Source organism: Limulus polyphemus, unplaced genomic scaffold, assembly GCF_000517525.1.
Source record: "Limulus polyphemus unplaced genomic scaffold, Limulus_polyphemus-2.1.2 Scaffold3, whole genome shotgun sequence".
NCBI classification, from domain to species: Eukaryota; Metazoa; Arthropoda; class Merostomata; order Xiphosura; family Limulidae; genus Limulus; species Limulus polyphemus.
Window position 1 is genome coordinate 2,393,810 of NW_013665613.1, and position 27,057 is coordinate 2,420,866.

A 27,057-nucleotide genomic window follows, 5' to 3' on the forward strand; every position below is an offset into this window, starting at 1 on the left:
TTAAATATTAAATATGCCGTTGTTTTTCAGAACCTCCTACCATCTCCCCTTTTCAGTTCTCCCCAGATCTTGTTGTGGGGATGACGGTAAGATTGATGTGTTTCGTGGTTCTTGGAGACTCTCCTTTTCATTTCACCTGGCTAAAAGATGGATCCACCCTTTCATCCAGCAACGGATTGAATGTCCAATACTTCAGAGATTACAGCATTCTTTGGACAGAGAACTTACTCCAAATGCACTCGGGAAACTACACTTGTAATGTCAAAAACGATGCGGGATCAACAAGTTACAGTGCCATCTTGATCGTAAATGGTAAAATTTAGTTTTCGTACGATAATTAGCAAATACTTTAAGATTAATTTTTGAGTCGTTTTATACACATTAATCACATTACTTGGATTGACTGGATATTCCACATATAATAGTAGTCCAAAAGGCACCTGGCAAGTGTAAGTTACGTAATATTTCAGGCAGAACCATGATTCTAAGTTTTTGTAGTTATTTTATCAAAGTAATTTTCAGATTTCTAATTATCAGTGCTAAACAGATCTACTTTGAACAAATTCAGTGTTGAAAACCTATGCGGTGTTTGATTGATTAAATAATAAATAGATGGAACATACTACTATCACATACAATGATATTTAAGTGAACATGCTAAGTGCAATATTTTTAAACATGTTTTATAATCACTATGAGAAAAACCTATACACTTGATAGTGAAGTGAAGAAAACATGTCACTGGCCATTATTGATACTTTTCACTATGATATAGGTCCAGCTTATCTCTCTTTGGTTAACTTGTGTTCAGTGTTACTAACGAAGAGTGGAATTCTCCATAACTAGTATAACCCAATAACACACACTGATCAAAATGTAGATTGAACTGGACCTCCCTTGAACTTAGACTTCGAGATCAAACAGTTTCGGAATACTAAGTTTACTTATTATTTATTATTATCAGTATAGAAAATCAGTTTTGAATAACGGTTTTTGCGTTTCTAAAATGTCAGTTAATAAATATACTTTTAAGATTATATGGGACGCTAAGTACTATCTTAAGATTATGAGAAATGGTAATTACTAATATCTTCCATGGTAATATTCTTTCTTAAATCTTTATAAAGTAATGAAATTGCTGCTGTCATGTTTTTATGCTGAATCTCGAAACACAATGTACAATAAAACCGATTGCATATAATACAGGAACTTTTAAAAGCGTTCTTGTCAAACTTCTTACTCATTTTTAATAAACTTGATGTAAATTAACTCATTTGAAAAGATAGCTTTGTCATGTTTATATGCTGAATCTCGAAACATAATGTACAGTAAAACCGATTGCATCTAATACGGGAACTTTTAAAAGTGTTCTTGTCAAGCTTCTTACTGATTTTTAATAAACTTGATATAAATGAATTCACTTCAAAAGATAGCTCTGGTTTTGTGTTTAATAACAATCAGTTGATATTCTATGAAGGTGTATATCTAACTAGTTTTGATATAACTCACTTTTTATTTCTTTTCAACTGAAAATAAACAATCAAAATTAGCACTGACCCTAGTTTACAAATATCATGTTAATTATAATGGATCTGACATGACCTAGTGGTTAGGGCGCTCGACTTGCAATCTGTGGGTCGCCAGTTTGAATCTCCTCACCGGACATGGTCTCTCTTTCAGTCATGGAGATCTTATTATGTGACGGTAAATACTACTTTTCTTTGGTAAAGAGCAACCCAAGAGTTGACGGTGGGTAGTGTTAACTAGACACCTTCCCTTTAGTCTATAACTTTAAATTAGGAACGTATAGCGCAGATATCCGTCTAGTAGCTTCACGAAAAATTCAACATAGAAGCAAACAATCCTTAATCTATCCTAGCTATGTGCTAATTATATTTATTTAATGAAAATATGTTTACTAGATTACTGGAGTTATTATTATTTCAATATTAGCTGTTTTAGTAAATCGGTTTTTATATTTGTTTGTTTTGTTTGTTTGTAGTTAAATACAAAGCTACACAATGGGCTATCTGCCAGTTTCTAGCGTTGTAAGTCTGCAGACATACCACTATAACACTGAGGGGGGGGGGGGCGGTTTTATATTTTCATGAACCAATCTGGTTAAAATCAAGCCCTTATCGATTGAAACCTGTATATTACTCTGGACATGTAATTTAAACCTGGATCTTATTATGGACATATATATATGACCCTAATGTGGTTTCTGAAAGCTGTTAACAGGCAAGTTTATTACCTACCTTTTTACAGAAATTTGTATATGAAATATACAATGGAATAACAGAAATAATGCAAATTATCTTTTCTTGGCCCATCATTTCACTGCTCTAAAAATAAACTAGATTGCATTTGCTCATAAACTCACCTTTTTTGGAGTTTATGCACACTTCGATACTTTTGTTCACAGTTAATTTCGTAAACAATATACCTTAGATAACCTTTAGAATTTATAAAAACGTGGGCTTTAATTTAGTGAAAAAGAAACAATCTCGAACGTATGTCACAGCATCTATTTATCATTATTGATAACTTGCTAAGTAAGTTCATTAAACATGCGTAGCGTGCCAAAGAAAAGTGTCACGTTTATCCTTTCACGTACAGGATATAACGGATTAAGTGTGAAGAAGAAACTAATTAAACAACTTGGAAATATATCCTCTTATTCACAGTGTATGTGTATTCTGAGTATATTTCAGATTCAAAAACGGTATTCTAGCTCTATAACTTTCTAGACTGTTTAACATACTTGTTTTCTAGGGATACATAGGTTCAGCCACCAGATGTTAATGTTGGATGTATAAACAACAATCCCAATTGATTTTATAATATGTATTAGAAAATAGTACATGCCAGCAACTTAAGTATTATCGGGTTGACTGAGCGTGAAAAATTTCCGAAAGTTAAATAAGCTTGTTGATATGTAAACAAATAATTCTTCCAAATAAGCAATTTTCGATAACGCCGTTGTTTTAAAAATGTACGTTCTTTTATTTTAATCTCAATGCTATTGTAATAAAGCAAATATCGATATGTGGACGATAAAACACAGAGGAAGAGAAAATATTCAAAATGTCAGCTCTTTGATTCTTTTTTTTTGACTTATTATATTTCGAATGCTCTAATACATAATGAATCATAAATGGCGCCAACAGTTCAAGGCATCGTTTTGGTTAGGTTGTTTCTGTTTGTTTTGCATTGTTTCACGTTTTTTTTTAAAGCACAGTTGCTATAGCCAAAGTAAAGAATAATCAGCTAGTGTATAGGAAAGTTTTCAAGGCTTTCAATAGACAGTGACTCAACTTCACGAGACTCCTGATATCCTATCGCTTTAATTTTAAACTCATAGTTACACACTTTTACCAAGTATTTTGATCTTTTGTTTTACTTTTCCTTGTATTGTTGTTCTTTGTTGATTTTCGCGCAAAGCTACTCGAGGGTTATCTGCGCTAGCCATCCCTAATTTTTAAGTGAAAGACTAGAGGGAAGGAAGCTAGTCTACACAACCCACCGTCAACTCGTAAGCCACTCTAATCGAATAGTAGGATTTACTGTCACCCTATAACGCAACCACGACCCCTATGAATGAATACAGATTATTCGCATTCTTGAACTAATCCTTATTGTAATTATACTTGTCGTAAGACAATAGAATAGGCCTATTATGTTTTTAAACACTACATTCTTTATCTAATCATTTGGGATTTTAAAGAATTAGAAGAGTGCATAATAATAGTATTCCCACCACACTATATTTGTGGTATCCATTGCTGACGACGCGTTTCGCTCAATCCAGAGTTCTTCAGACCGGCTGGGCTACAACGAACACAGTACTAGTCGGAGCACTATTTATATAAGCTAGTTGTTACAACAACAATTGTTATGGTGTAAACGTCTTTTGTAAACATTTGTATTAGGCCTACTATATTTGAAGACACTAAACTTATTATCTAATACCTTGGGAAATTTCAAGAATTAAAGAGTGTATAATAATAGTATTCCAACCACAATATATTCGCTCTGTGTTGAGCGAAACGCGCCATCAGCAATGGATATGACAAATATAGTGTGGTTGGAATGCTATTATTACATACTTTTCTAATTCTTTAAAATCTCCAAAGGACTAGATAAAAAAATGTTGTGTTTAAAAATATAATATGTCTAATTATAATGTCTTACAACAAGTCTAATTATAATCATGCTTCGCCGCCTTGTAAAAGGAAAACCAGGTCTTTTTTTATAACAATGAAATGCGTTGAACGTGGTTGTTTTCATAATAATTTATCTGTTGTATCTGTTGTTGTTGTTTTTCAGTTGTAAGTAAAGAAAATTGAGTATTTTATTTGTTAAAATGATATGACAGCACTACCTATAAACAGATATTTGGACTTGCTACACCACATAAACAACAAGAAAATGCATGCAAGTTGCATAAATGTATTGTATGAGAATCCTAGTAAATCCCTAATATCTGTTACAACTTAGGATGAGAACCATGTTGTTTGTAGAGCAGATGCAACATGGCGATCTAAATGTACCGTATCTGCACTTCGGCTAATGTAAAGAGTAGTGTTTGCAGGATACTAGTTTTCACTGAAGTTACTGCATAAAAACATAAAACTGAACTTATATAGGTGTTAAATACCTAGCATCTGTATATATATATATTGGAGTTCATGTTCAAGTAAATCACGCATGTTTTTTCAATAACGTGATTTTATTTCAAAGACGGAAATTCCTATCTTGTCCACCTCATATCCAGCAAGTACTAATAGCCGAGTGGTATAACATAGACTTTGAAAACTTATGTTATTTCTAATAACACAATAAACGAGGGTTATCTTATCAAACATTTTTCTTCCAAATATATTTTTGTCATCTAACTGAAAAATTGGTCCAAATATTACGTTTCACATCTTCTACCCATTTTCAAAACTTTTTTCTATACAATAAAAATTAGGTTGCGTTATATTCTGAAAGTGATTTTCATAAAATAGTCACTATATCTTCAAATAACATTTTGATATGAGAAATAGAGACCAGTTTAAGGTAACTCGAAATATAATAAAAACATCTTTCATAAAATTGGGCTCATAACTCATTTCTAATACCCTTTAGTTGCAGTTATGTATGTGGTATCCATCACCTATATTATAATAATTGTTGATACAATGGTCTTTAAATAATTTTCATATAAAATATTGTAAGTTCGCTGCAATATTCTAGTTACCCGCTAGGTTAATTTTATTACTCCAGTGGTAACGATGATTATAATTCGTAATGTGCTTTAATAAAACAAAGATGCATTTATAGATGTTAAATACCACATTTTTGACATAATAGCCATTTACATTGCTTACTGATGCCGACTTTAGTGTCTTCTTTTTCTCTACAGAGAAATCAATATTGCTTTTCTCATGAATAAGAACTTTATCAAACTTGCCTTTTTAACTCTTTAACAATGAGACTTATGCTCTTTTAGTGGAATCTTTTAAGTATAATTACAAAAGAAGTCAATCATATAGAGCACAATTTCTTATATCAAACAGTAACATACAAATGATGATTTATTATTAATGCATCCGTTCTATGACATGAACGTTTCTTTAAAGAATTTGTATTAGTCATCAGCTTTTAACCGGTTTTAGTAGAGAGTAAGTCTCTGAGATTGAACGGTTCGATTGAGTCCCTTAGTGATCTTTAACATCCTGAATACTTGGATTCATATATATATCATTTAGAATGCTATCCACTTTATAATCCATGAGTATTCTATTTTCAAAAGACTTCTTCAAACTTTTTCAAGTGTTTCCTTGAGCGGAACTTGAGATATAAGTATAGCGATTTGGAGTCACCCACGGAGAAGGAGAAGGGGATGGATATATATATATATCTATAGCTTAACTTTAGTGATACAAATAAGTATATATTATTTGATATTTATTCAGAAGTTTTTCATATTTCTTTAATCCTGCTCTTTCTAATTTTTCAGCTGTACGTCTACAGAACAGTACTCTCTTTGATCAATTGATTATTTTTTTTACGTGACAATCACTAAGAACGATCTGATTTATTTCATGAGGTTCATACATGTTTTGTGAGCTTAGGCTCATATAAACTCTGAAAAAGTATTTCAACTTTGATACTTTTTGTCAAGTTGATGTTATTGTACTATAAATAAAGAACATGCATCCTTGTTCTTTAAAGAAAGCATACCGAGACTGCAGGCTTGATCAAAAACTATTTTATACACAAACAAATATATATATATTGTTTGGTGACATGGCTCATTTATAACTAAAGCAATTGGTCCAGTTATCAACGCTATTTCAAGTTTTGAACAACTCGACTTTCAAGATCTACATATCTACATGTACCGATGTTTCCGTTTATCAACGTTATATTTTAAGATCTGTGCAAGAACTCAGCTAACAGGTGTTTCCGCATATAAAAGCTATCTTCAAGGTAGTTTATTCTTAAGGTTATAAAGACCTAAACTTTGTAGTTTTGTCCATTAAACCTTTATATCTACCCTTAGTAAATAAATTTTTTAAATCTTTCTCCAATAATAAGGGGAAAACTCTGGATAAATCATATTCTCTATTTTAGAATATCATGAGTAGAGGGCTCCCTAAATGAGGAATTTATGGTACCTTTTGCAAAAGAAATAAGATTTTAGCCAAGCTCATTATCACTATTGCCGACAGCCCAGTAACAGTGCAAATAAATGAATGTTCATGTTTAATATACACTAATTCGCAATACCTATTTATACTATTCCGGGGATAGATTGAGAGGTTACGGAGTATAAGGACAAAATACACATAGTCTGTTTGTGCAGCGTGATCAAGAACTTCTTTAATGCAAAACATCATTGATACAGACATAGATCTATGACACCATCTTCAGTATTTCTAGCCTTCCCAAAGCATACTTTCTCACACTGACTCTATAGTATATTATGCATGCAGCCTTCTAGTTAACGGAAGCAAAGATGGCAAACAAAGGATGATCTTTCATAAGATAGCACGGGTAATCTTTTCAACTACGAATTAAAGGTGAAAGCTATTGCTCTCATTCGAGTAGAGTTGCCAAATATAACTTCTCTTTTTTTAACAGTGTAGCCTCTTGTAGAGATTCGTTCAAATGCATATGACTTAAGTCTTATCAAGCAATGATTTGAAGCAATTCAAGTTGGTTTCATTCATTTTCGCTAAATCACTAAATAAAATTAAAAATCACTGATAGAGTCTTAGCCCTTTATTCTTACGTTTGACGTTTTTAATTTCATATATAATTTCGGAAAAACTACCAAGTCAGCACAACTTGACACAGTGATACAGGATGACGTGAGGAAGGTCATGAGGAAATTGGATCCCCTATATAATTTCATATTGATAGAATTATTGAAAACACTATGTCTTTCTTTTCAGTATTGGTACCTTTATATATTTTTATTGTACTTTTAATGTTTATTATGTTAAGAAAAAAAATAGAGGCACAAGTTCCTATCTTTTGTATAGCAACCTAATTGCCATGCTTGATATTTATTCAATTTCTGTCTGAAATATAATCACATTTTGCGATCCTTGAACTTTATGTTTGAAGCTATTAGTTAGTCGTAAGGTTAAGGCTTTTAGGGAAGTGTATATTAATACCAGGTATACATTTAATACATTTTTAGATCTTTAACGAAAAGTCCCCATATCCAATCCCGGTAAATTAGTTAATCACGTTATAGACTACCTTGCAAAGTTTAATTATTCATCAATACATATCACAATTGATAACTAATTGCATTCCTCTCTAGTTCTAATCTACACTAGTCTTATTCGAAGTAGTATGAAAATATTCAGTGTAACATTCATTCGCGTAATACCGATACAATATTTACTTATACAAGCATTTACTTGAATGACTGAATTGATAAGAGTCATTCCAGCAATGTGCTCGAAAGAAATCAATCAATCAATCGATGAATCATAAAAATCACATCCTTTAGTTGTCAAAACTGTCCAACCTTCGCATAGCTTCTCGAATAATGTTTAAAGTTACTCGTAGTAAATGTATAGATAGTATTAGATGACACCTTACGTTAATGATCAGTAGAAAACTCTACGATATATATATTGTAAAATCATAGTATTATACCCCCTTTAATAGAAAGATTCGGTATGCAACTTTTGAGGGAACACAAACAAGTGTCTGTGTTTGAAGCATTTATGAATGTTGCAGCAATGGGTGTTAATAATACTGTTTTCATGCTCATTATTTACAATATTTTGATTTTTTTCCTGCGGCTATTTCTGATCTTTGAAATAAAAATGTTCACTTTACAATTTCTGCCATGTGTATGAAGCTAGTACTTGGTGCACCTAGTTATAGGTCTTCGGGAAATAAACCATTTAAAATATTGTTTGCCCACTAATTTTCTTGTGAAGCGCCTTGGGCAATCGCTTGCCTGTAAAATGTATGTAACATTCTATAAAACTGTATCGAATTTTATAAAAGGGAATTATCTCTAGTTTATTAACTTGATTATGTTACATGTTGTTGTGTTGTATGCGTCTGCCTATTTTGGTCTATTAGAATTCAAAACTGCCTTTGTATATTTTTCAGAGTAAGAAAACAATTCATTTCAAAAGAACAATGCTAAACTTCCCATACCAGAAAAATGTTTTGTTTTCTATTATAATTCAAGGGCTTTGTGTCACTTGGGAATCTCTCACGTACCTGTTTATTTTTTTATTTTTTTCTGTCACAGGCACATATAATCTATACACTATATGAAACGTGTGATATTACGTAAATGTTTTGAGAGATAAGTGTGTAATAAAATCAACATTTGATTAATTAATTTCAAAACCTATAAATATTGTATACTGTCTTGGAAGTAAATGCATGAACAATTATTTTACTCAATAATTCTTACAATTTCTGAAAACACAATTATCTCTGAAAAATCATGTTTACATGACAAGTAATAAGCGAGATATGAGTAAATTCGTAACATTAACATGTGTTCTGTGTGTATCTATAATAATAAAAGAGCCTGTCTGTGTGTGTGTGACCGCCAGAACTACAAGAGGAAAGAACCTAGAGACTTGAAACTTTGTACGCATACTAAGTGGTTTTTGAGGGTGTGCACCTATGTATTATTTTTTTTAGATTTGATTTTTTTTAATTTTTTGCTATTTTTTTTTTGCTCTACAGTTTTGTCCTTAAGCCCTATAATTCTGCTTACTGAAGGTCTATAGAACAATATAATTTTTTTCCTAATATTCACTTACTGAATGAACAATATGTGGAAGTTTTGTGCCAAATACTCTTTTTCAATACAAACAATGGAAGAAAAATACAAATCTGAGAATTAAAGAGAAGTTGAATTGAACTAATTTTTGGAAACGGTAACATACAACGGGTAAAAACCAGAGAATATTGAAGAATTTGGAGAAAAAAAAGAATTCAAATAAAAACACAGGAAGAAAAAAAACGAATCTGAGAAGCTAAATTTAGATTATTTGCTTTTAAAAAGAGTTGAGTTGAATTAAGTTCGGGAAATGGCAACAGACAAATCAATAAAAGAATTGTCATATTAGGTTAGTTATAGAAGTAATAAAGATAATGGAGACACTTGACTGGTACATTGAGGCCTCTGTGAATCACGAGGGGATCTTAGAATCCCGCAGCGGAGCATGGGTATTTTATACTAGTTTAGGAATAAACTTAGCAATAGGAGAGTTTTTATCTATATATGTGAAGGTAAAACGGTTACGTTTGCTTATGTACATCATAAGAATAATATTTCTCCTATATGAGCCACAGTTGAATGAAAAGGCGAATAGTTTGCCTTGACCGGTGTAAGAATAAATAAATTAGGATAAGAGGTATAATTCAGGTTTCTAATTATATATATATATATGAAATAGAGTGTAAACATTTTGTCAAGTTAACTTACGTCATATATCTACTTGTATTTCATATTAACGTTCGCTTTGAATCTAAACTTTTGAGTAAAAGAAGTGGTATTACTGTAAGCCATATCCATCAAAATCTTCATCCAAGCAATATTTCTTTAAGATTTGTACCCTGTATTTTGTCTCTTCGTGTTATGAACATTACTTCACTACAATTAAATTTTCTGAAACGATAGAATATAGCATTGTAATAAATACATCTCTTAATATCAAAACAGAAAAATTGGGAGTTTTAATTCTTAGTTTTTGAAATAAAATTTTACTTTATATTTTATTCTTCATATTTAAGATATATAGATATGATTGCGTACTTAAATTATTAGTCTTGGACTAACAGAATTATTTGTATTTATAGCGCCCCCTAGCTGGATTGAAGAGCCACAAAACTCCAAAGTTGTCCAAGGAAAGTCAGTTAGGATTGATTGCAGTGCTAATGGATCACCAACACCTACAATAACTTGGAGAAAGGCCACAAGTATTTCTGTATTTATTAATGGTGCAAATAAGTATACACTTTTGTTATTTATCTAAACAATACATATAGATAGCTCTTTTATAAAATATTTCAATAATTATAATGTAAATATAATCTGCGACAATAGCGATGATGAACATAAAATCGGTCGTTCGTCATATATAAAATACAGACATATATAGTGAGATTTTTTTCGTTTCAAAACTGAAAAAGAAATCGGATATTCATACATTTTAAAATAAAGCCACATAGTAACAATCTATTGTGTTATCTGAAAAAGCCAGTAATTCTGTACACTAAATATAATAAGTATAAAATAACAAGAATGAAGTACTGTACACCGGAAAAAAAAACTTGTGTTAAAAATAATGTAACATTTGCTCTTTGGAACATAGATTTGGTGTTTTAATGACTACAATAAAAGTTCAAATAAAATAAACAACACAATCATTGATTATGGACTTAGGAAACACGATAGAAGTGTATTTGTTAATACACGGTCTTTGTGTTGAATTTTATACAATATACATACAAATAATAATAGTTGTAAATTAACGCACTTCATTGCACTAGTTGAAAATCCAACAGTACATAAAAACAATACTTTAAAAAATTATCTCAACTGAAGAGATGTTTATTTTCGCCATGTAATACTTCTGAACATTTCACTGAAGAGATGTTTATTTTCGCCATGTAATACTTCTGAACATTTCACTGAAGAGATGTTTATTTTCGCCATGTAATACTGCTGAACATTTCACTCCTGAATTCTTTGTAAAAATGTGACTTCACAATGCAACGTTGTATTTGAATGAACACAATTTGGAACTAAAAATATAATTTGTGTTGTCGGGAAACAAAACAACTTCTGTGTTAATTATCGTTAAAACAATCAATTGTGTTATGTTTTACATAAACCTGTATTTTTGGAATACAATTTGTGTTGTGAAATAAGCTTTTCTCGCCGGTAAGAATGGCAACTAACTGCTATATTTAAACCTTAAATGTTTTTCTCCATACAATATTTATTGGTTAAATTTAGTACATTATATGTAGAAAAGTAATTCCTATCAAGACTATGCAGTATACTAACATTCCTTTCTTTCTAAATTTGTTACTAAGATATTCTACTCTTCAATATTTATTGTGTATTCTTGTTTTGTCAAATAAGAGCTTCTTTAATTAATCTTTTTAAAATGGTTAAACCTCAATTTAAGCTAAAACATTGTATTTCGATATCGTATGCAGCTGTGTCATCTTTGCTGTGGGAGGGCGTGTTCTTATTTTAAAGAGACGATATATATCCATAATAACAGTGTTACTGAATTTTTTTAAATACTCGAGTTTCCTCTACACTTGATAGATAGCACAAGGTTTAAAATGCAAGTTTTTTTTTGGTTATTTGTGATATATATATATATAAATGTGAAAGTACTGTTAATGTTGTTATACTCTATGTTTTGAATCCGTAACTGGCTAAATTACTTAGTTATAAAATTTTGTTCATACTTGTAATAGCATTTTTTAAAAAAATTGTGGACTTATACATTATCTGAAATCCCCGGGTGGGACAGCGGTAAGTCTATGGACTTACAACGCTAAAATCAGGGGTTTGATTCCCTTCGGTAAACACAGCAGATAGCCTGATGCTATAGAAAAAAATTAAAAATAAATCTGAGAGATAATTATTGGAAAAGTCTAGGAATCCAGGGTAACTTGTTTAAGAAACTTATTCTGCAAACACCTTTTAGATATGAATGTGTAATTAAAATTATTCTGTTATTTCTTAGTTTTATCAATTATATAACTTCATTTTAAAAGCTAACATGTTCTTAAACTCCACTATTTTTATTAGTACGTCCATGATATACAAATAGACTGATAGTAACATTTCTACATTCAAGACCAGATGAACCAACCAGATTTAGACCTCGCACAAACTTTTGAAGCTATACATTAAAAACGGAGTTAGTGCATAGAAGATAAAAACGGGGTCACCAAATAAAGACAAAACAAAAAACGTTCACTGAATGAAAACTAATACATATTAATTACCATATTAAACCGTCACATTTTTACACCAGGAATACATTCTCGAAGATAAGTTATCAATAATATTCAGATAATAACCATGGAGGAAAAGGAAACAAAACTCATAAACTCTGAAAACACCATAAGGATAATAACGAACAACAAATATATATTCACCCAAAATACCAAACGGTCAAAAATAACCAGCAAAATATTTTTAATTTGACAGGTAATTATACCTTGCGAAAACACAATAGCGTTAAAAGTTAATCTCGTTCAAGAATAACTTTCAAGTTACATTAACACTTGAAAAGTTTCTTTAATATCCAAAAAAAGACCGTACTCTTGATTCTTAGAAGATGCTTTCTCGAGCGCTCAAGACTGGTTAGTTTTACCAGTTTCAACGAGTGCTCAAGACTGGTTAGTTTTACCAGTTTCAATTCTATCACGCATGGACCTCGAGGAATATTATATATCCCTCTCCAGAACCTCAGTTTATGCCTGACTTTGATGATATTAGTTTTTTTAAAAGAGATACATACACAATCTACAGCTTTACTCGTACTTTATATCTATATGGGATCCTGAAAACAATCTCGCTCTGATAAGCGATTTTTTATTAATAAACACATTTTTTTCTTTTGCCAGTGTTTATAGCCACAAAACAATATAGAGCTCTGCATAATATGTTCATTTGTTTGTTGTGTTTTTGTTGAATTTCGCGCAAAGCTTCTCGAGGGCTATCTGCGTTAACTGTCCCTAATTTTGAAGTGATAAACTAGATCGTCAATACCACCCACCACTAATCCATACGTTACTCTCTACCAACTAATAGTGGAATTAGCCTCCCATGACTGAAATGGTGATCATGTTCGTTGAATGGTTTCGATCTCGCAATGCACAGAGTAGTAGTTGAGCACCTTAACCACCAAGCCATGCTAGGCTCGTGCACGATGTGATTGATAAGAGTTTTATAAAAGAAAGAAGTAATAAGTTCCAGTTTTCATTATTTAGCTTTTGATTTTGTAATGAGTTAAAAGATAAGCCCATAATGTCATTACATTATGAACAAATACAAAAATATCCACTGTATTCTCCAGCTATATCTTTCTTATAATCCCTTCTATTTATTTTTTTATTCTGATCCTGTATAACTGAGAGTACATTATTTAATCTAAAACTTTAGTTAGTCTAAAAAGGCAGATGTAAATGAGTTACACTCTCACATACACGCTATACATCTGCACTTCTTTTACCAGGTGATATCAGGATTTCCGTGTCATACAAAATACAAGCCGAAAATATTTTGCATCTATATACGCGTCTAAAAATTGCCATTTCGTGATACATTCTGAAAACTTTTTGTCTGATTTATAACGAGACAGCTTGCAAATAGCCCATCTTAGACATAAGGAACTGCATGCTAAGACATCAAATGTAATTGTTTGAATTATGAAACTCACGTTTTGAAAATTTACACATGATTAGATGTGAAATATGTTCAATATGGAAAGGTAGTTCGTGGTGTAATGTATGACAGATGCGACAGTAATTTCTGGGGAACCTACCGTATGAGAAGGAAATAATAGCACTGAAGTGGAGAAAAGTAATTAAGAAAAAAAAAGAATACCAGAGAAACGTTTTTAAAAAGGCAACTAAACGATTCGATTATTTAGATGTATATTCCAGAAACCTGGGATGTTGAGAAAATTACACATTGCGCATGTAAAGTAAAAAAAAAAAAACGTTAAACGTTAAAAAATGTTAGAAACGTATTAGAAATGGTTGCCAACTTACAAATTGTAGTTCTAAAACCAAAATAAGAACTGAAACTTTTAAGTCTAAATTTGATATATTTGGCTGATAGGTATTTATGAATAGGTAAAAAAATATTAGTTGTTTTTTTAAGCATATTAAAGCGACAGTTGGCAGAATCTAGATTAATACCAAAAAGACTGACATTATTCAAAATGGCAAACCAGTAAATGTCTTTCATGTGTGTGTTTGCTTTAGATTTTGAGCACAGTTTTCATACACATATTAGCTAAGCTTTCGATGGTTAAAGTGTAGGACAACAAAAAAGTCTAATGTGGTGCTGATAGAAATTTATTGTATGTATGCCTAACAAAGGTAACAAAAATCACGCTTTACTGCATATGCTTTTTCTCACACTCCTCTTTATTAGACCATTACGAATTCTGAATTGCAGACATGTACAAGTTTATTTACTGCATACAAATGGCAATTCAGATATCCTGTTGGCAGCCATTGTAATTAAGAGGAATACGAGAAAAATATCTGCTGTTAAACACAGTTTTTATCACTTTTTTTTTTTAGTCCTAAAAAAATTGTTGCTTCAAAACTCTAGGCATTGTATACTACTGTAACAAGATATTGTTAAAACGTTCTTTACAGGATTGTCTGGGTTTATCAGATATACGTGACTGGGTGTTTTATTACATATTCTACATGAAATACATGGTTTTATGTGTAGTGAAATTAATATCTCTGATAATTTTATAGTTGTTTTTTATTCATTATTTTTATGGAGAAAGTGTCGGGTTGTTTTTATGAACTTGTAAGGCTGGCACTTAAAGTAGAAAGAATTCAGGTGAAGAATGCGAATTAACTTTAAAATCAACCAGGCTGGTTTAGATATTTTTGCTAACTTCAAAGAAAACAACATCAGTCTCTTCACAGAAGTTTGTGTTACCCGATCCTGATCATTGAATGACGTAAACAGATTTTTTCCATGCTGCATCAAATGTTTGTGGAGTTTGGATGATAGACATTTATACGAAAAATGATGTTTGATTCTTTTCTATTCAGCTTTTGAAGGGTGGTTTCCGTAAAATATTATTAATTCTCCGAGTGTGTCAATTAATCGTAGGGTTTTGGTATTTCTGTGTCACAGTTTATTTGGGTATCATGTACGTTTTTGAAATTGTTATGGTCAGTACATGTTTTTTCACTAAGGAATTTATTTTTGTGGGTACTTTTCATGTAGGAAAGATATCTTTTAAAGAAACATTGGTTCCAATAAAACTTTATCTTTATTGAGAAAAGTAGTCAAATATAAACTTAATAGTTTCTTTCTAGGAGCTGACATATGAAAATGTTTGGAGAGATTCAATATAGGTTGTCCACGTTTATTATCAGTGCTTCTTTTTCACAATGTAATTTTCACTATGATAGAATTAAGAACGTAAGGAGACATTCTGGCAACAGTGACAATGCCATTTATCTGAACTTAAGTTTCGTTGTTAAATTAAAAATCATTTAAGAATACAAGTTACATTTTACTAAATTGGAATAATCTATTAAATTCAAAGTAGATTCTAGTGCTTTTGGACTCACGTACTCCACTAAATACAAACTGTAGCTCAAACAAACACTGTGTCTAAAAATCATACCATTGTTTGCTTTTTAGCGCAAAGCTACACAATGAACTATTTGCACTCTGTCCACTGCATGGAACCGAATCACAGCTTTTAGCATTATAAGTCTTTACCTTACAGTTGAACCATCAGAGGACTAATCCTACAGAATGTTAGACATAAGTAATAACAAACGACCCAAGTTGCTGAGGCTCCTTCTAATATTGCGCAAAATAGTATAAACAATTATTTATCAAACCTTTCCAAATTATAATCCATCCATAACACTAGCGACAACACCAAAGTCTCCAAACTGATTTGAACATTATCATTCTCTGAAATAAGCTTTCTTAGTAAAAGTATTAATTTTTTGTACAAACGACATAATAGTTATGATTCAGAAACCGATTTGAATATCCAAAAGTTTTCTGAAAAAACTGGTACTCTAAAATATTCTTTCACAACATATATTATTCATCCAACAACCAATTTATACACACTTTCAAAGAACATTCCTTCTTAACACCCTTCACAACAAAGAGAACTACATCAGAGGGCTGTATTTAAAAATGCGTGAATATATGTAATATTGCCCATACTTTTAAATCATCCAAAAGCGTTTTTAATAATCTAAACAACGGAGAAAACTAATCTTAATTACATTAAATCCGACAAATATTTATGACAAAACAAACAGATAAGGATGACAAAAACGCTATTTTTATCAAAGAAGACAACGTCACTGTAGCTAATTGTCAAGATAACTATATTATTTTCTACAAAGCTTTACTCAAAATAGTAAAAAACGTTCACTCAAACATTCAATGACAAATTCCAAGAACTAATCAAAAATACAAACAAAGCTATCAAAAAGATTCCAGTGTATGCTTGTCCAGGGAGATTTTATTTATAACCTAAGACTTACAAGCCTAATGATGCTGGGAACGTTATCACTTGCAACATATGTATGACTACAAAACTTCTATCAACTAATTCTGATTACCACAATAACAATATATAAGTACCATATGAAATCATGTACACAACCAGTAATGTTTCAAGATTATTAAAAGATCAACCACATTTAGAATAAAAAAGTAGTTAAATAAAAATTTAATTCATGTGCTAAAGCTTTTGTTTTCAGCAGTTAATTTTATAATCAGATAAATTCTTGATAATTGAATTAAGATTGTTGGCAAGGATAGTAATATTACTAATACTTCTTAATTGCTTTAACCTTTGAAACTGTGTGTTTCTACAGTTTGGCAGAAGCTTGTTATTTATGACTTCGATTGTTTTACCTAAATGCTCAGAGTTTAAGAAATAAAGTTTTGTAAACTTAAATGTAGCTCTGAAATTGTTTAAATAACGTTTTGCTAATCTAATTTTATGTTGTATTTCAATTTATAGAATTTGTTCTTGAACTTTGCAAAATTATTTCACAGATCGGATTTTATTAAATACTTTAAAACACAAAACTTTAGATTAAAATGAAAGCACTTAAAGCCTTCAAGATAATCGTAATATATTATAAGTGTTCAGATATATTCTTTCGGTTTTTATGAAATTAATCATATCTTTTAGTTAGGACTTTAGCTGTAGCTACATCTCTTTAAAATCAGAAACAAGTTGTAAAGTTCAATACCAATAATAAAGGAAAACAATTAACTAAATATATATACAGTAAAATCCCATCGACATAACTTAAATTTGTGTGTGTGTAAATTTAATAGCAGAAGGACAGAAACTTCATTGTTCGTTTCCTATCTGCTAAGAAACTAACACAGCCAATTAAAAGTTTGTTTATAATTAAGCACAAAGCTACACAATTGTTTTATCTGTGCTCTGCCCACCACGGATATCGAAACTCGGATTCTAGCGTTGTAAGTCCGCAGACATACCTCTGTGCCACATATGAAGGGAGGATTTGTCTGATTATAAATTAACTTACATGGACAAAGACTTCAGTGCAATGGACACAGCTTCTGCTTAATTCCTAGAAATTATGATTTCACACTTTATTTTGCCTTCAAAAATTGTTACAGTAACTGATAAATATTCCATTTATTCTAAGTATGGCTTGATTTTTATAATATTTAAATTTTGAATACTGATTTTCGTTTTTTGTAAATACAGTTTACAAAGGCAATAATATCATACAAAATATCAGTTTTATCGAAGGAATAAAATTTATGAAAAACTTTTGTTCGTCTTGTTGTTAGACGCAAAACTACACAACGGGCTTTGTGTAATGTGCCCACCACGGCTATCGTAACCCGGTTTTAGCGTTATAAGCCTTCAGACTTGCCGCTGAGTCACTGGGAGATATTATGATAAAAGCGCACCTCATATCTGAACACAAATATTTCCGGCAATGGGGCCTTCTCGTTCCTATACACTAATAATCCCACAAAATTAAAACCTAGAAGGCTATGAACTAGCCAGGCTGGGTTTATCCTTAAAAATTGAATTCAACATTAATATTTTGTCAAACTAATGCTACTACCTCAGGTATTAAGATTAATAACTCTGCCAACATTATTATGGATAAAATATAAATCTAATAATTAAAATAAAGATCTGTGACAGCATACAATAAAAGAATAAAATACACTGCCGACATATTCCTTATTTATACAGTTGATGCTTAATTAACTTAGAGTTCTTCATATTTTAATCCCGTCGAGGAAATTATCCAAATTATACTTGACTATTTCTCCTTCATGGATAAACTTTGTTGATGTTACTAGAGATATAAAAAGTGGCCTGCTATACACTAAGTCAGACAAGAAAAACCAGTCAAAGAACGAGATATTTTCATTACCAAGCTGTAACGCCGCCCACAACAAGTGAAGCAACAGCATTATCTTAAAGATGTTGTAGTGACAAAAACGATTACAAAACAAAAAACGCAGAAACATTTGAAATTGAAATTGATTGAAAGAACTAACAAAACACACATCGAAACATTTCTCGTTTTACAATGCAAAAGAATTTAATAGAATTTATCTTGTACACAATTATCTGTAAAAATTCAAAAACCTCTAATGTGGTATAAACGAATGTCTATTTACTTCATTTAGAAACAAATTTTCGTTGGAATTCCTGTTTGTTTCTTGTTGTCCTTATTGTTTTTTGGTGGAAACTCAATAATATCATTAATATATATATTTGTTGATATATATATATGTATTTATATCATTAATATACATTTGTCGTTTTCAAACAGTAGTTTTTATTTTTTTAATAGTGTCCATATTCATGTCTTGTGATGTTGTTGTACGTACTATATAGTCAGCTCTAAATCTCGGGCTTTTATGTAATACAATATAAATAAAAAATTGGGAATTCAAAAACCTGCAAATATGGATATTAAAAAAGTAAGAAAACAAGGCTGGATAAACTGTAGACATCATTTACTCAAATTGCAAACCCCCTTTCTGACTCCATGCAGTTACCTAGAATTACATTTGGTGGAGTCAAAATAGGGATTTGGAGTTTGAGTAAATAATGTCTACTGCATCTCCAGCCTTGTTTCCTTAGTTATAATATCACTATTTGCAGGTTTTATTTATCTTGTTTGCTAGTTTTTTTATGCTCAACTATGGGCAAAGGATTACTTGATATGGTAGCTAACTTTTTACATTGTAATGACAGTAAACATAGCTAGTAGCTAGCTGATATGGTTTATTATCATTTATTGCTGCTATTGGCTACTTAATTGCATTATTTCGAGATGTAAAATGTTAAGCTGCAGATGGAAATTGTCATGGAGACTTTTTTTCATAATATAATAAGCATTTATTCTTTATATATATAATGCATAGCAATGGGCAAATATATGCCTAGACTAAGACACATCCCCCACTATACGCGTATAAAATTTCGCCAGTAGAAAAGCATCCTTTTTAAATAAAACATATACGTCTAAAACACTGCTTTAAATAAACCTCTGCGTCTTTTAAAAGTAATTATTCTACGAATGTGTGTTATAAAATTAATATTGTGTATTGATTTTTTTTACTCCTTCACTTCATACATAATATAGGGGTTAGCTTCCTAAAGACACCGGTTGTATATTGTACAAAACATTGAGTATCTGTTATACATGTTACAATCATCTAATGTTCATCTATTACTGGCTGGCAATTCCTGCTTTCTAAAGGAACATCCTACATTTGTAAAAATGCTAACTCCAAGGGGTAATGATAACATCGTTTACACTCAAATTATGATGATTTTTAGCTTATGTAAAATATATAAGAAATAAATCGACTTTTCAATACCCTTATTACCTTTTCAGTATATTATTTAGTATTATACAAAAAATTTGGATGCAATATACCAAGCCGTTTTTGTTGTAGGCTAGCAAGAGAATAATAAGAAGAATTCCAAACAGCCTACGTTAAACGAATATTTTTTTCCTTGTAAGTCTAATATTCGTGCTTTTTTTTTGAGTATTTTATATACGTACAGCCTTAGCAGTCAACAATAAAGGTTTTAAAGCGTTGTTTGAACTGCATCTTTACTGTTTAAGGTGATTTTTGCCCGAACGTTCTATTAGGGTTTTATGCAATTACTTACGATCTCTATTATGAACCATTATCGTGGTTCATGATACTTTGAAATTATTTATTTATTTCTCTATTTTTTCTATGAAGTATTCTCTCTAGTTCTATTTCATTTTGTTAATTTCATACTCCTTAATTAGTACACTTTTCTCTTTCCTTCCACCAGAAATCACTGTCATACCTACCCCATATTTCATCACCAAGCTAGTAATTGAAAATCATCTATTTTTCATGTTCTTTTCAGCTCTTATGAGGCTTCCATCCGGTAGCTCAGCGGTAAGATTGAGAGATTATAGCGCTAGAATTTGGAGTTCGATACACGCGATGGGCAACAGTCCAGCTAGCTCATTGTGTAATTTTGCATTTAAAAACATACAACCTAATAAAACAAGGTTCACTTTTGAAACTCAGTGGTGTTATCAGATCTCTTGGATTATCGTATAGTATCTCTCTATCGTATATATCTAGCTAACTAGATAGATAGATAAACATTTTCTCAATTAACAAAAAAATACATTAACAGAAAAGGATTTGTATAACCATCTTTACTTAGTTGTCTTCTGTATTGATAAATCTAAATACACATTTTTTTTATTATTAGTTTATTTTAAGAGCGTTTTGTGTTAAAATCAAATACAATATGCATACTTCCTCCACAGTTTTTTTTTAGTTAATTGTGTGTCTAGATATTTCACTCCTTTGCATATCTAAGTTTTTATTCAGTAGGATAGTTTGAAAAATTAAAAATCTAATCACTATATCTATAACATTTTTATACTGACTGATTTAGTGTTTCAGCTAGTTTTTAACCCTAGAAACAGTAACGGAATTGACTTATTTGTCTGAGGCGTGATGTATTTCAAATGCCAAAGTACAAGCCTACACAGCGCAGCGTTTCACGCACAAGTAGATTTAGACACCAAACAAATTTGTTCAGACACACAATACGTCAGATTAAACACGCGTGCATCGAGTTAAGTAAAGTTTGCATCAGTTTAATCAAATACTATCTCAATTCGTGCAGATTTACATTACATCGGATGAAAAAAAAACTTCTTTTTTAAATCCAGAAGTTTAAACCAGTGCGTATAACATACCTGCATATTGTACTTTTTCAGTAAAATTATTAATATTCATGTAATTAATTAAATGTTTCATTTATGTTGAAATTTTATTGTATTTTGGTGATAAGTTACCTGAATATTGTTTCTTGATCTTTTCAAATTTTTTTGTTAAAGTAACTTTCTCTTGACATTATTTTCACTACATTACATTAAAACGATTCTGGAGCCTAGTCGCGTCGTTATAGCCTATGTCGCCACATCCGGCCATGCTCTATTTTGACAATAACCCTGCAGCGTAGTTTCCATTTTAAAAGGCTAGGTAATAAAGCTATCATATCCAAAGCACAGCAAGCCTCCCTGCACGCTTTCCGTAATACGCCTGAGGTACGAGGGCGGCGGTTTTTCAGCGTCAGCTTCAACAATCCATCGCACAGAAATCCACAATTTTTGCGTCTGGCGACTTGACCGGAATGTTTTCGGATGGAATAGCATGAATACTCGTTTATTCGCTAGCTGTTTGAGGTATACAACGATTGAATGGTAGATATGACGGAAATTCTTATCTTGATGCATGAACCCATATTTTCTTGGCCTAATTTCCAAATGGAGATCTTTCTTGACTATGTTACGTACTGTTTTCTAATGTTATGAAGTACAAAGGATATCCCCTTCTTGAAATCTCTAAATTACTGATCTGGGTGCATCTTTATGATCTGAGTGAGTGAATATTTTGCGTTTGAAAGGGCTGCTACATATCCATCGAAAAAGCAGTTATACAAACGTTTAAACGGCCTTATATCGGTTGTCACGTGACTTGCTGATTGGGATATTTAAAATCCTATTAATATAATGTACTGAACCCTCTGTCAATCAGTTAATGTGTTTTTTTTTACTTTAGCTTTAACTTGCACTTCTTGCAGGCATTTCATATAGGTCACAGTTTTATTGAATAATTAAATATAAATGTAATTAGAAGTTAAAAAATCGCTTTTTATAAACTGTACGTGTTAACTTCACAATAGTGTGCAAATCTTTAAATTTGGATGATTTTTCGAAGATACGAAGTGTTCGGTAACTTCATGTGTTAAGCAATATCTATTTGTATTAAATATAAAGGTCAAGTTGTAGCTTGATAAAAAAAGAGCCTGTTTAAAATAGGCTCGTGTATCTTTTCTAATTCCTGAATGAGGAAACCTCTTGAGATCGATCAAGTTCTGTCAATATCAAAATTTCTTCTACTTCCCGTATAATTTATGTCTTGATCTAAAATAAACACTTTTTGAGACAGAAATTATTGTTCTGTTCATACATAAAATCGATAGTCAGCTGTGTCACGAAGACTTATTTATCATTACTTTCTATTTGTTGTTTCATTATTTTATAATCCTAGCTAGGATTGCTTATGTTATGGATGGTGATTTTTATTCACTCAAACTGAAGCACGTGAAACAAATTCATTATCAGTTCTTCAGTGGAAACGTTATCAAAATGCGACCTGAGTAAAGTTTGATGCTGGGTTTTATTTGAATGATTTTTCTTAGTTTATTCTGAGTAATGTTATTTATAATGAACGAAATTGCGTACATAATATATTCGAGAGTATCTAAGCGCTAACACAATCAGCCTATTACGTATTTTCTCTCAGAACTTCTGTGGTTTTTACTTCTACTTTAAGTTTGTAACGAGCTTGTTACAGAAAATGAAAGTAGTGCTCGTAATTTTCATTCATATCAAGTATTTATAAGTAAAACTACTTAACCAGGATTTGGAGGTTGGGGGAGGGGAGAATCAACAAAGAACTAGCTAGACATTTGATTGTTTGTTTTGAATTTCGCGCAAAGCTATACGAGGGCTATCTGCGCTAGCCATCCCTAATTTAGCAGTGTAAGACTAGAGGGAAGGCAGTTAGTCATCACTACCCACCGCCTACTCTTGCGCTACTCTTTTACCAACGAACAGTGGGATTGACCGTTACATTATAACGCCCCCAAGGCTGAAGGGGCGAGCATGTTTGGTGGGACGGGGATTCGAACCCGCGACCCGCAGATTGCGAGTCGAACGCCCTAACCACCTGGCCATGCCGGGCAGACATTCGCTATTAAGCAAAAATGTCCAAAAGTCCCCAATAGAGGAAGGGAACGACGATAATGAAAAAGAAGCTTTATCATTTCATTAACAGAAATGTCAACACTTTTTAACTGCTAAATTTGAGACGAAGTTCTTGAATAGTGATTTTACACTTCTACATTATTTTATTTTTTCAACTCGTTTTCGTGCAAATCTTAGCAACTGTTTCCGTAGTCTATGTCCCACCCCTGGTTTCGCTAGTGCTAAAGAGTATTAGCCTAAGCCAATTAAGTGTCTTTCTAAATCGGTCTAATGAGCGTTTACCTTCGTGTATTTTGAAATATACGATTTTCATAAACTTGGTATTTCAAATGGAATCCCTTTGTATATATACACCATGAAATACACTATCTGAGTAAAAGAATGTAAAGAATATTTTCATAAAAGGATATTATAAGTTACACTTTACCATTCTACTTAACTTTACCGTTGAAAATTTTAAATGTTCTTCTTAGTTTTGTTTAAAGTAAATTTTTTTAGCATTTTAATTTAACTGACTACAATGTGAGAATATCGAGACTGGACTTCGTTCGAGTGGATTACTTGTAATCTTTGTTAATTAGTCTCCTGACTATGAAAATTATATATGTATCACTTTAATACTGCCAAAAAGAGAATAAGTTGATGTTGACAGAGGATTAATGTTATGCTGTTTAAGAATATGGTTCATTTGCATTCGTTGATGTTGATTTAATAGATAACATTAGGACGCTCGACTCGCAATCTGAGAAGCGCAGATTCGAATCCCCGTCACCAAACATGCTCGCCCTTTCAGCCATGGGGCGTTATAAAGTGACGGTCAATCCCACTAGTTGATAGTAAAATAACAGCCCAAGAGTTGGCGGTGGGTTGTGTTGACTAGCTGCCTTCCTTCTAGTCTAGATTAGGGACGGCTAGCGCAGATAGCCCTCGTATAGCTTTGAGCGAACTTCAGAAAAAAAAACACTGGAGCATATGAACAATGGCAGTTTTCATAATGCATGTAGGCCAAGCATGGCCAGGTGGTTAGGGCGCTCGACTCGCAATCTGAGGGTGGCGAGTTCGAATCCCGGTCCCACAAAACGGTGAGTGGTGATGACTAGCTTCTTCCCTCTAGTCTTATACTGCTAAATTAGGGACGGCTAGCGCAGATAGCACTCGTGTAGCTTTGCGCGAAATTCATAATAAGCAAACAAACATAATGTATGTTTAACAGTTTTGTGTTCATTGTACATAAACATCTGTTACTGAACCAGATTATCTGTGTGTTTTTTGCTGTTGTTTTTTCTCACCCCACAGTTTATAATAAGCTTAGTTAGTTGGTCAGATCATTACATTTTCACTTACTGAGACATTAGGCTCACAGAGGCACCCTAAACCAAATTTACACGACAACGTTGGATCTCTTTACCAAGTGAAAAAACCAGACTTTATATGCGAGCACATCATCTTCTATATCATGATATACATATAGCTTACACAGGAATATTTAATTTATTTAATTGATCTTTTGAATTGGTGTGTTGTACGGCAAAATTACTAAATAGTCAATTTTATGAACTGTAATATTCCTGTAAAGTTTTCAAAAATCGCATTTTATTAGATCGTCCGAACAACTTGTATATCAAAGCAAAACATTTATTAAATTAAACAATCTCATTCTTATCGATGATACTTTTCTATCTTACAATAAGGTTTTTAATGCCCTGGTTAAAGAAAACACTTGGCTTTGAAGCAAAAAACATGTGGATGTCCTCTTTAACACCTTCCACATTTGCATACGTTTTCTCATTAAGATGGTGTTGCAGAGAACTAAAAAGATGGTACTTTGATGGTGCCATATCTGGAGAATATGGTGGGTGGGGGAGAGCTTTCCAACCCAACTCCATAATTTTGTGTTGTGTCAAACGTGCCATATGTGGACGTGCATTGTCGTAGAGAAGAAGAACACCTTTCCGATTGACGAGTGAAGGGCGTTTCTGATGAAGGGCTTGATTTAAAAGTTCCAGTTGCTGACTGTAGATCTCTGCTCTGACAGCTTGCTGTGGATTGGGGGAGTTCGAAATGAATCACACTTTGATGTCCCACCAAATGCAAAGCATCACTTTCTGCGGATGGAGTCCAGGTTTTGAGATCAGAAGTGGTTTTTGTCTAAGACTAAGCCATTGTTTTTGGCATTTAATATTCGCATAGAGAATCCGGTTACAATTCCGTCCAAAAATGGTTCACGCGCATTACGCGTCAGAAGAGACGAAGCAATGTTCACAGGTTGGAACTGATGATTATCGAAGACTTCGTGAGGCACCCAGACACATTCTTTAAGGGGTTTTCCCAAATTTCTTAGATGTTTACGTATTGTTTCATCAAAGACATGCAATTTCATGGCCATTTCACGAGTGTGTTGCCTTGGGTTAGACTCAACAAGCGTCTTAGGAGCATCAAAATCAATTCCAACATGTCGTCCCTGCCATCACAGGTTTTCACCTGAACGAAATTTGCTAAACCATCGTTGACACTTACGAACGTTCAAAACATTTCCAAAACTTCTTTGATGTTTTTTATGGCTACAGAGGTGTTGTTTCCCTTCTTGTATTCAAACAGCATTACATGCCGAATGTGCGTCTCGTCGTGTGCCATCACTATAAGGGATTAGAGTATACCAAACTTTACACATTATATAGGCTACACTAACGTGACGTTTAGGCGGTTCGTTTAACTATTATACGTGATGTACGTTTTTTGTGGGTGGTTAATGAAAGTGTTCCATTAAAAGACATTAATCTTTTGACGACCTAATATTAAACTAAACGTACCAACCTTTCTTGGATCGCATGTAGCATTAAAATGCAAGTACTTCAAATCTGAAACATTAAGTACAATCATATGTAAATACTTGAAAATTATTGTTTTAGAAAAACAAAATTAAGCAAGTGTAGTGGGTGTGGTAGGTAGAAATAATATATTTCTAAACAAATTGAGAGTTATCATAATTATAATAATGTCTTTTTACAATAGTCAAAAGTGTTTTTGCCGAACACTCAACCTACACGCTAAAGACTAGTTGGAAAAGTTTCATCAGGCATTTAATTTCATGTCAAGTATTATAAGTCTATATTTTATTTTGAAATTAATTTGTTCTCATAAATTTAGGGAACACTTGCATATCCGTGTACGTGTTTTCCTTTCTATTTTAAGTTTATTTGTTTCCTTTCCAGACAACGAGCCCACGGATTATACACCAGTGTACAACAGCCATAAATACACTCTTTTACCTAATGGCTCACTTCTCGTTCATTCAGTTGGCAAAACCGAAGAAGGCTTTTATCTTTGTGAAGCCCAAAACGGTTATGGAAGAAACTTAAATAAACTGATCAACCTTACTGTACACCGTAGGTAACGCTTTGTGTTTCATAATATAAAGTATTATATATATATATAGTG

The 27,057-nt window shown here is 32.1% G+C and overlaps 1 protein-coding gene across 2 annotated transcripts in view; it reads left to right on the forward strand.

Moving 5' to 3' along the window:
- Positions 1-27,057, forward strand: part of LOC106469739 (Down syndrome cell adhesion molecule-like protein 1 homolog) — a 127,635-nt gene that overhangs the window by 37,511 nt on the left and 63,067 nt on the right. For both annotated transcript variants that reach the window (XM_022399900.1, XM_022399950.1), the window contains exons 4-6: positions 31-312; positions 10,348-10,467; positions 26,832-27,005. In XM_022399900.1, coding sequence (XP_022255608.1) covers positions 31-312; positions 10,348-10,467; positions 26,832-27,005 — 576 coding nt within the window. The remainder of the gene's footprint in view (positions 1-30; positions 313-10,347; positions 10,468-26,831; positions 27,006-27,057) is intronic.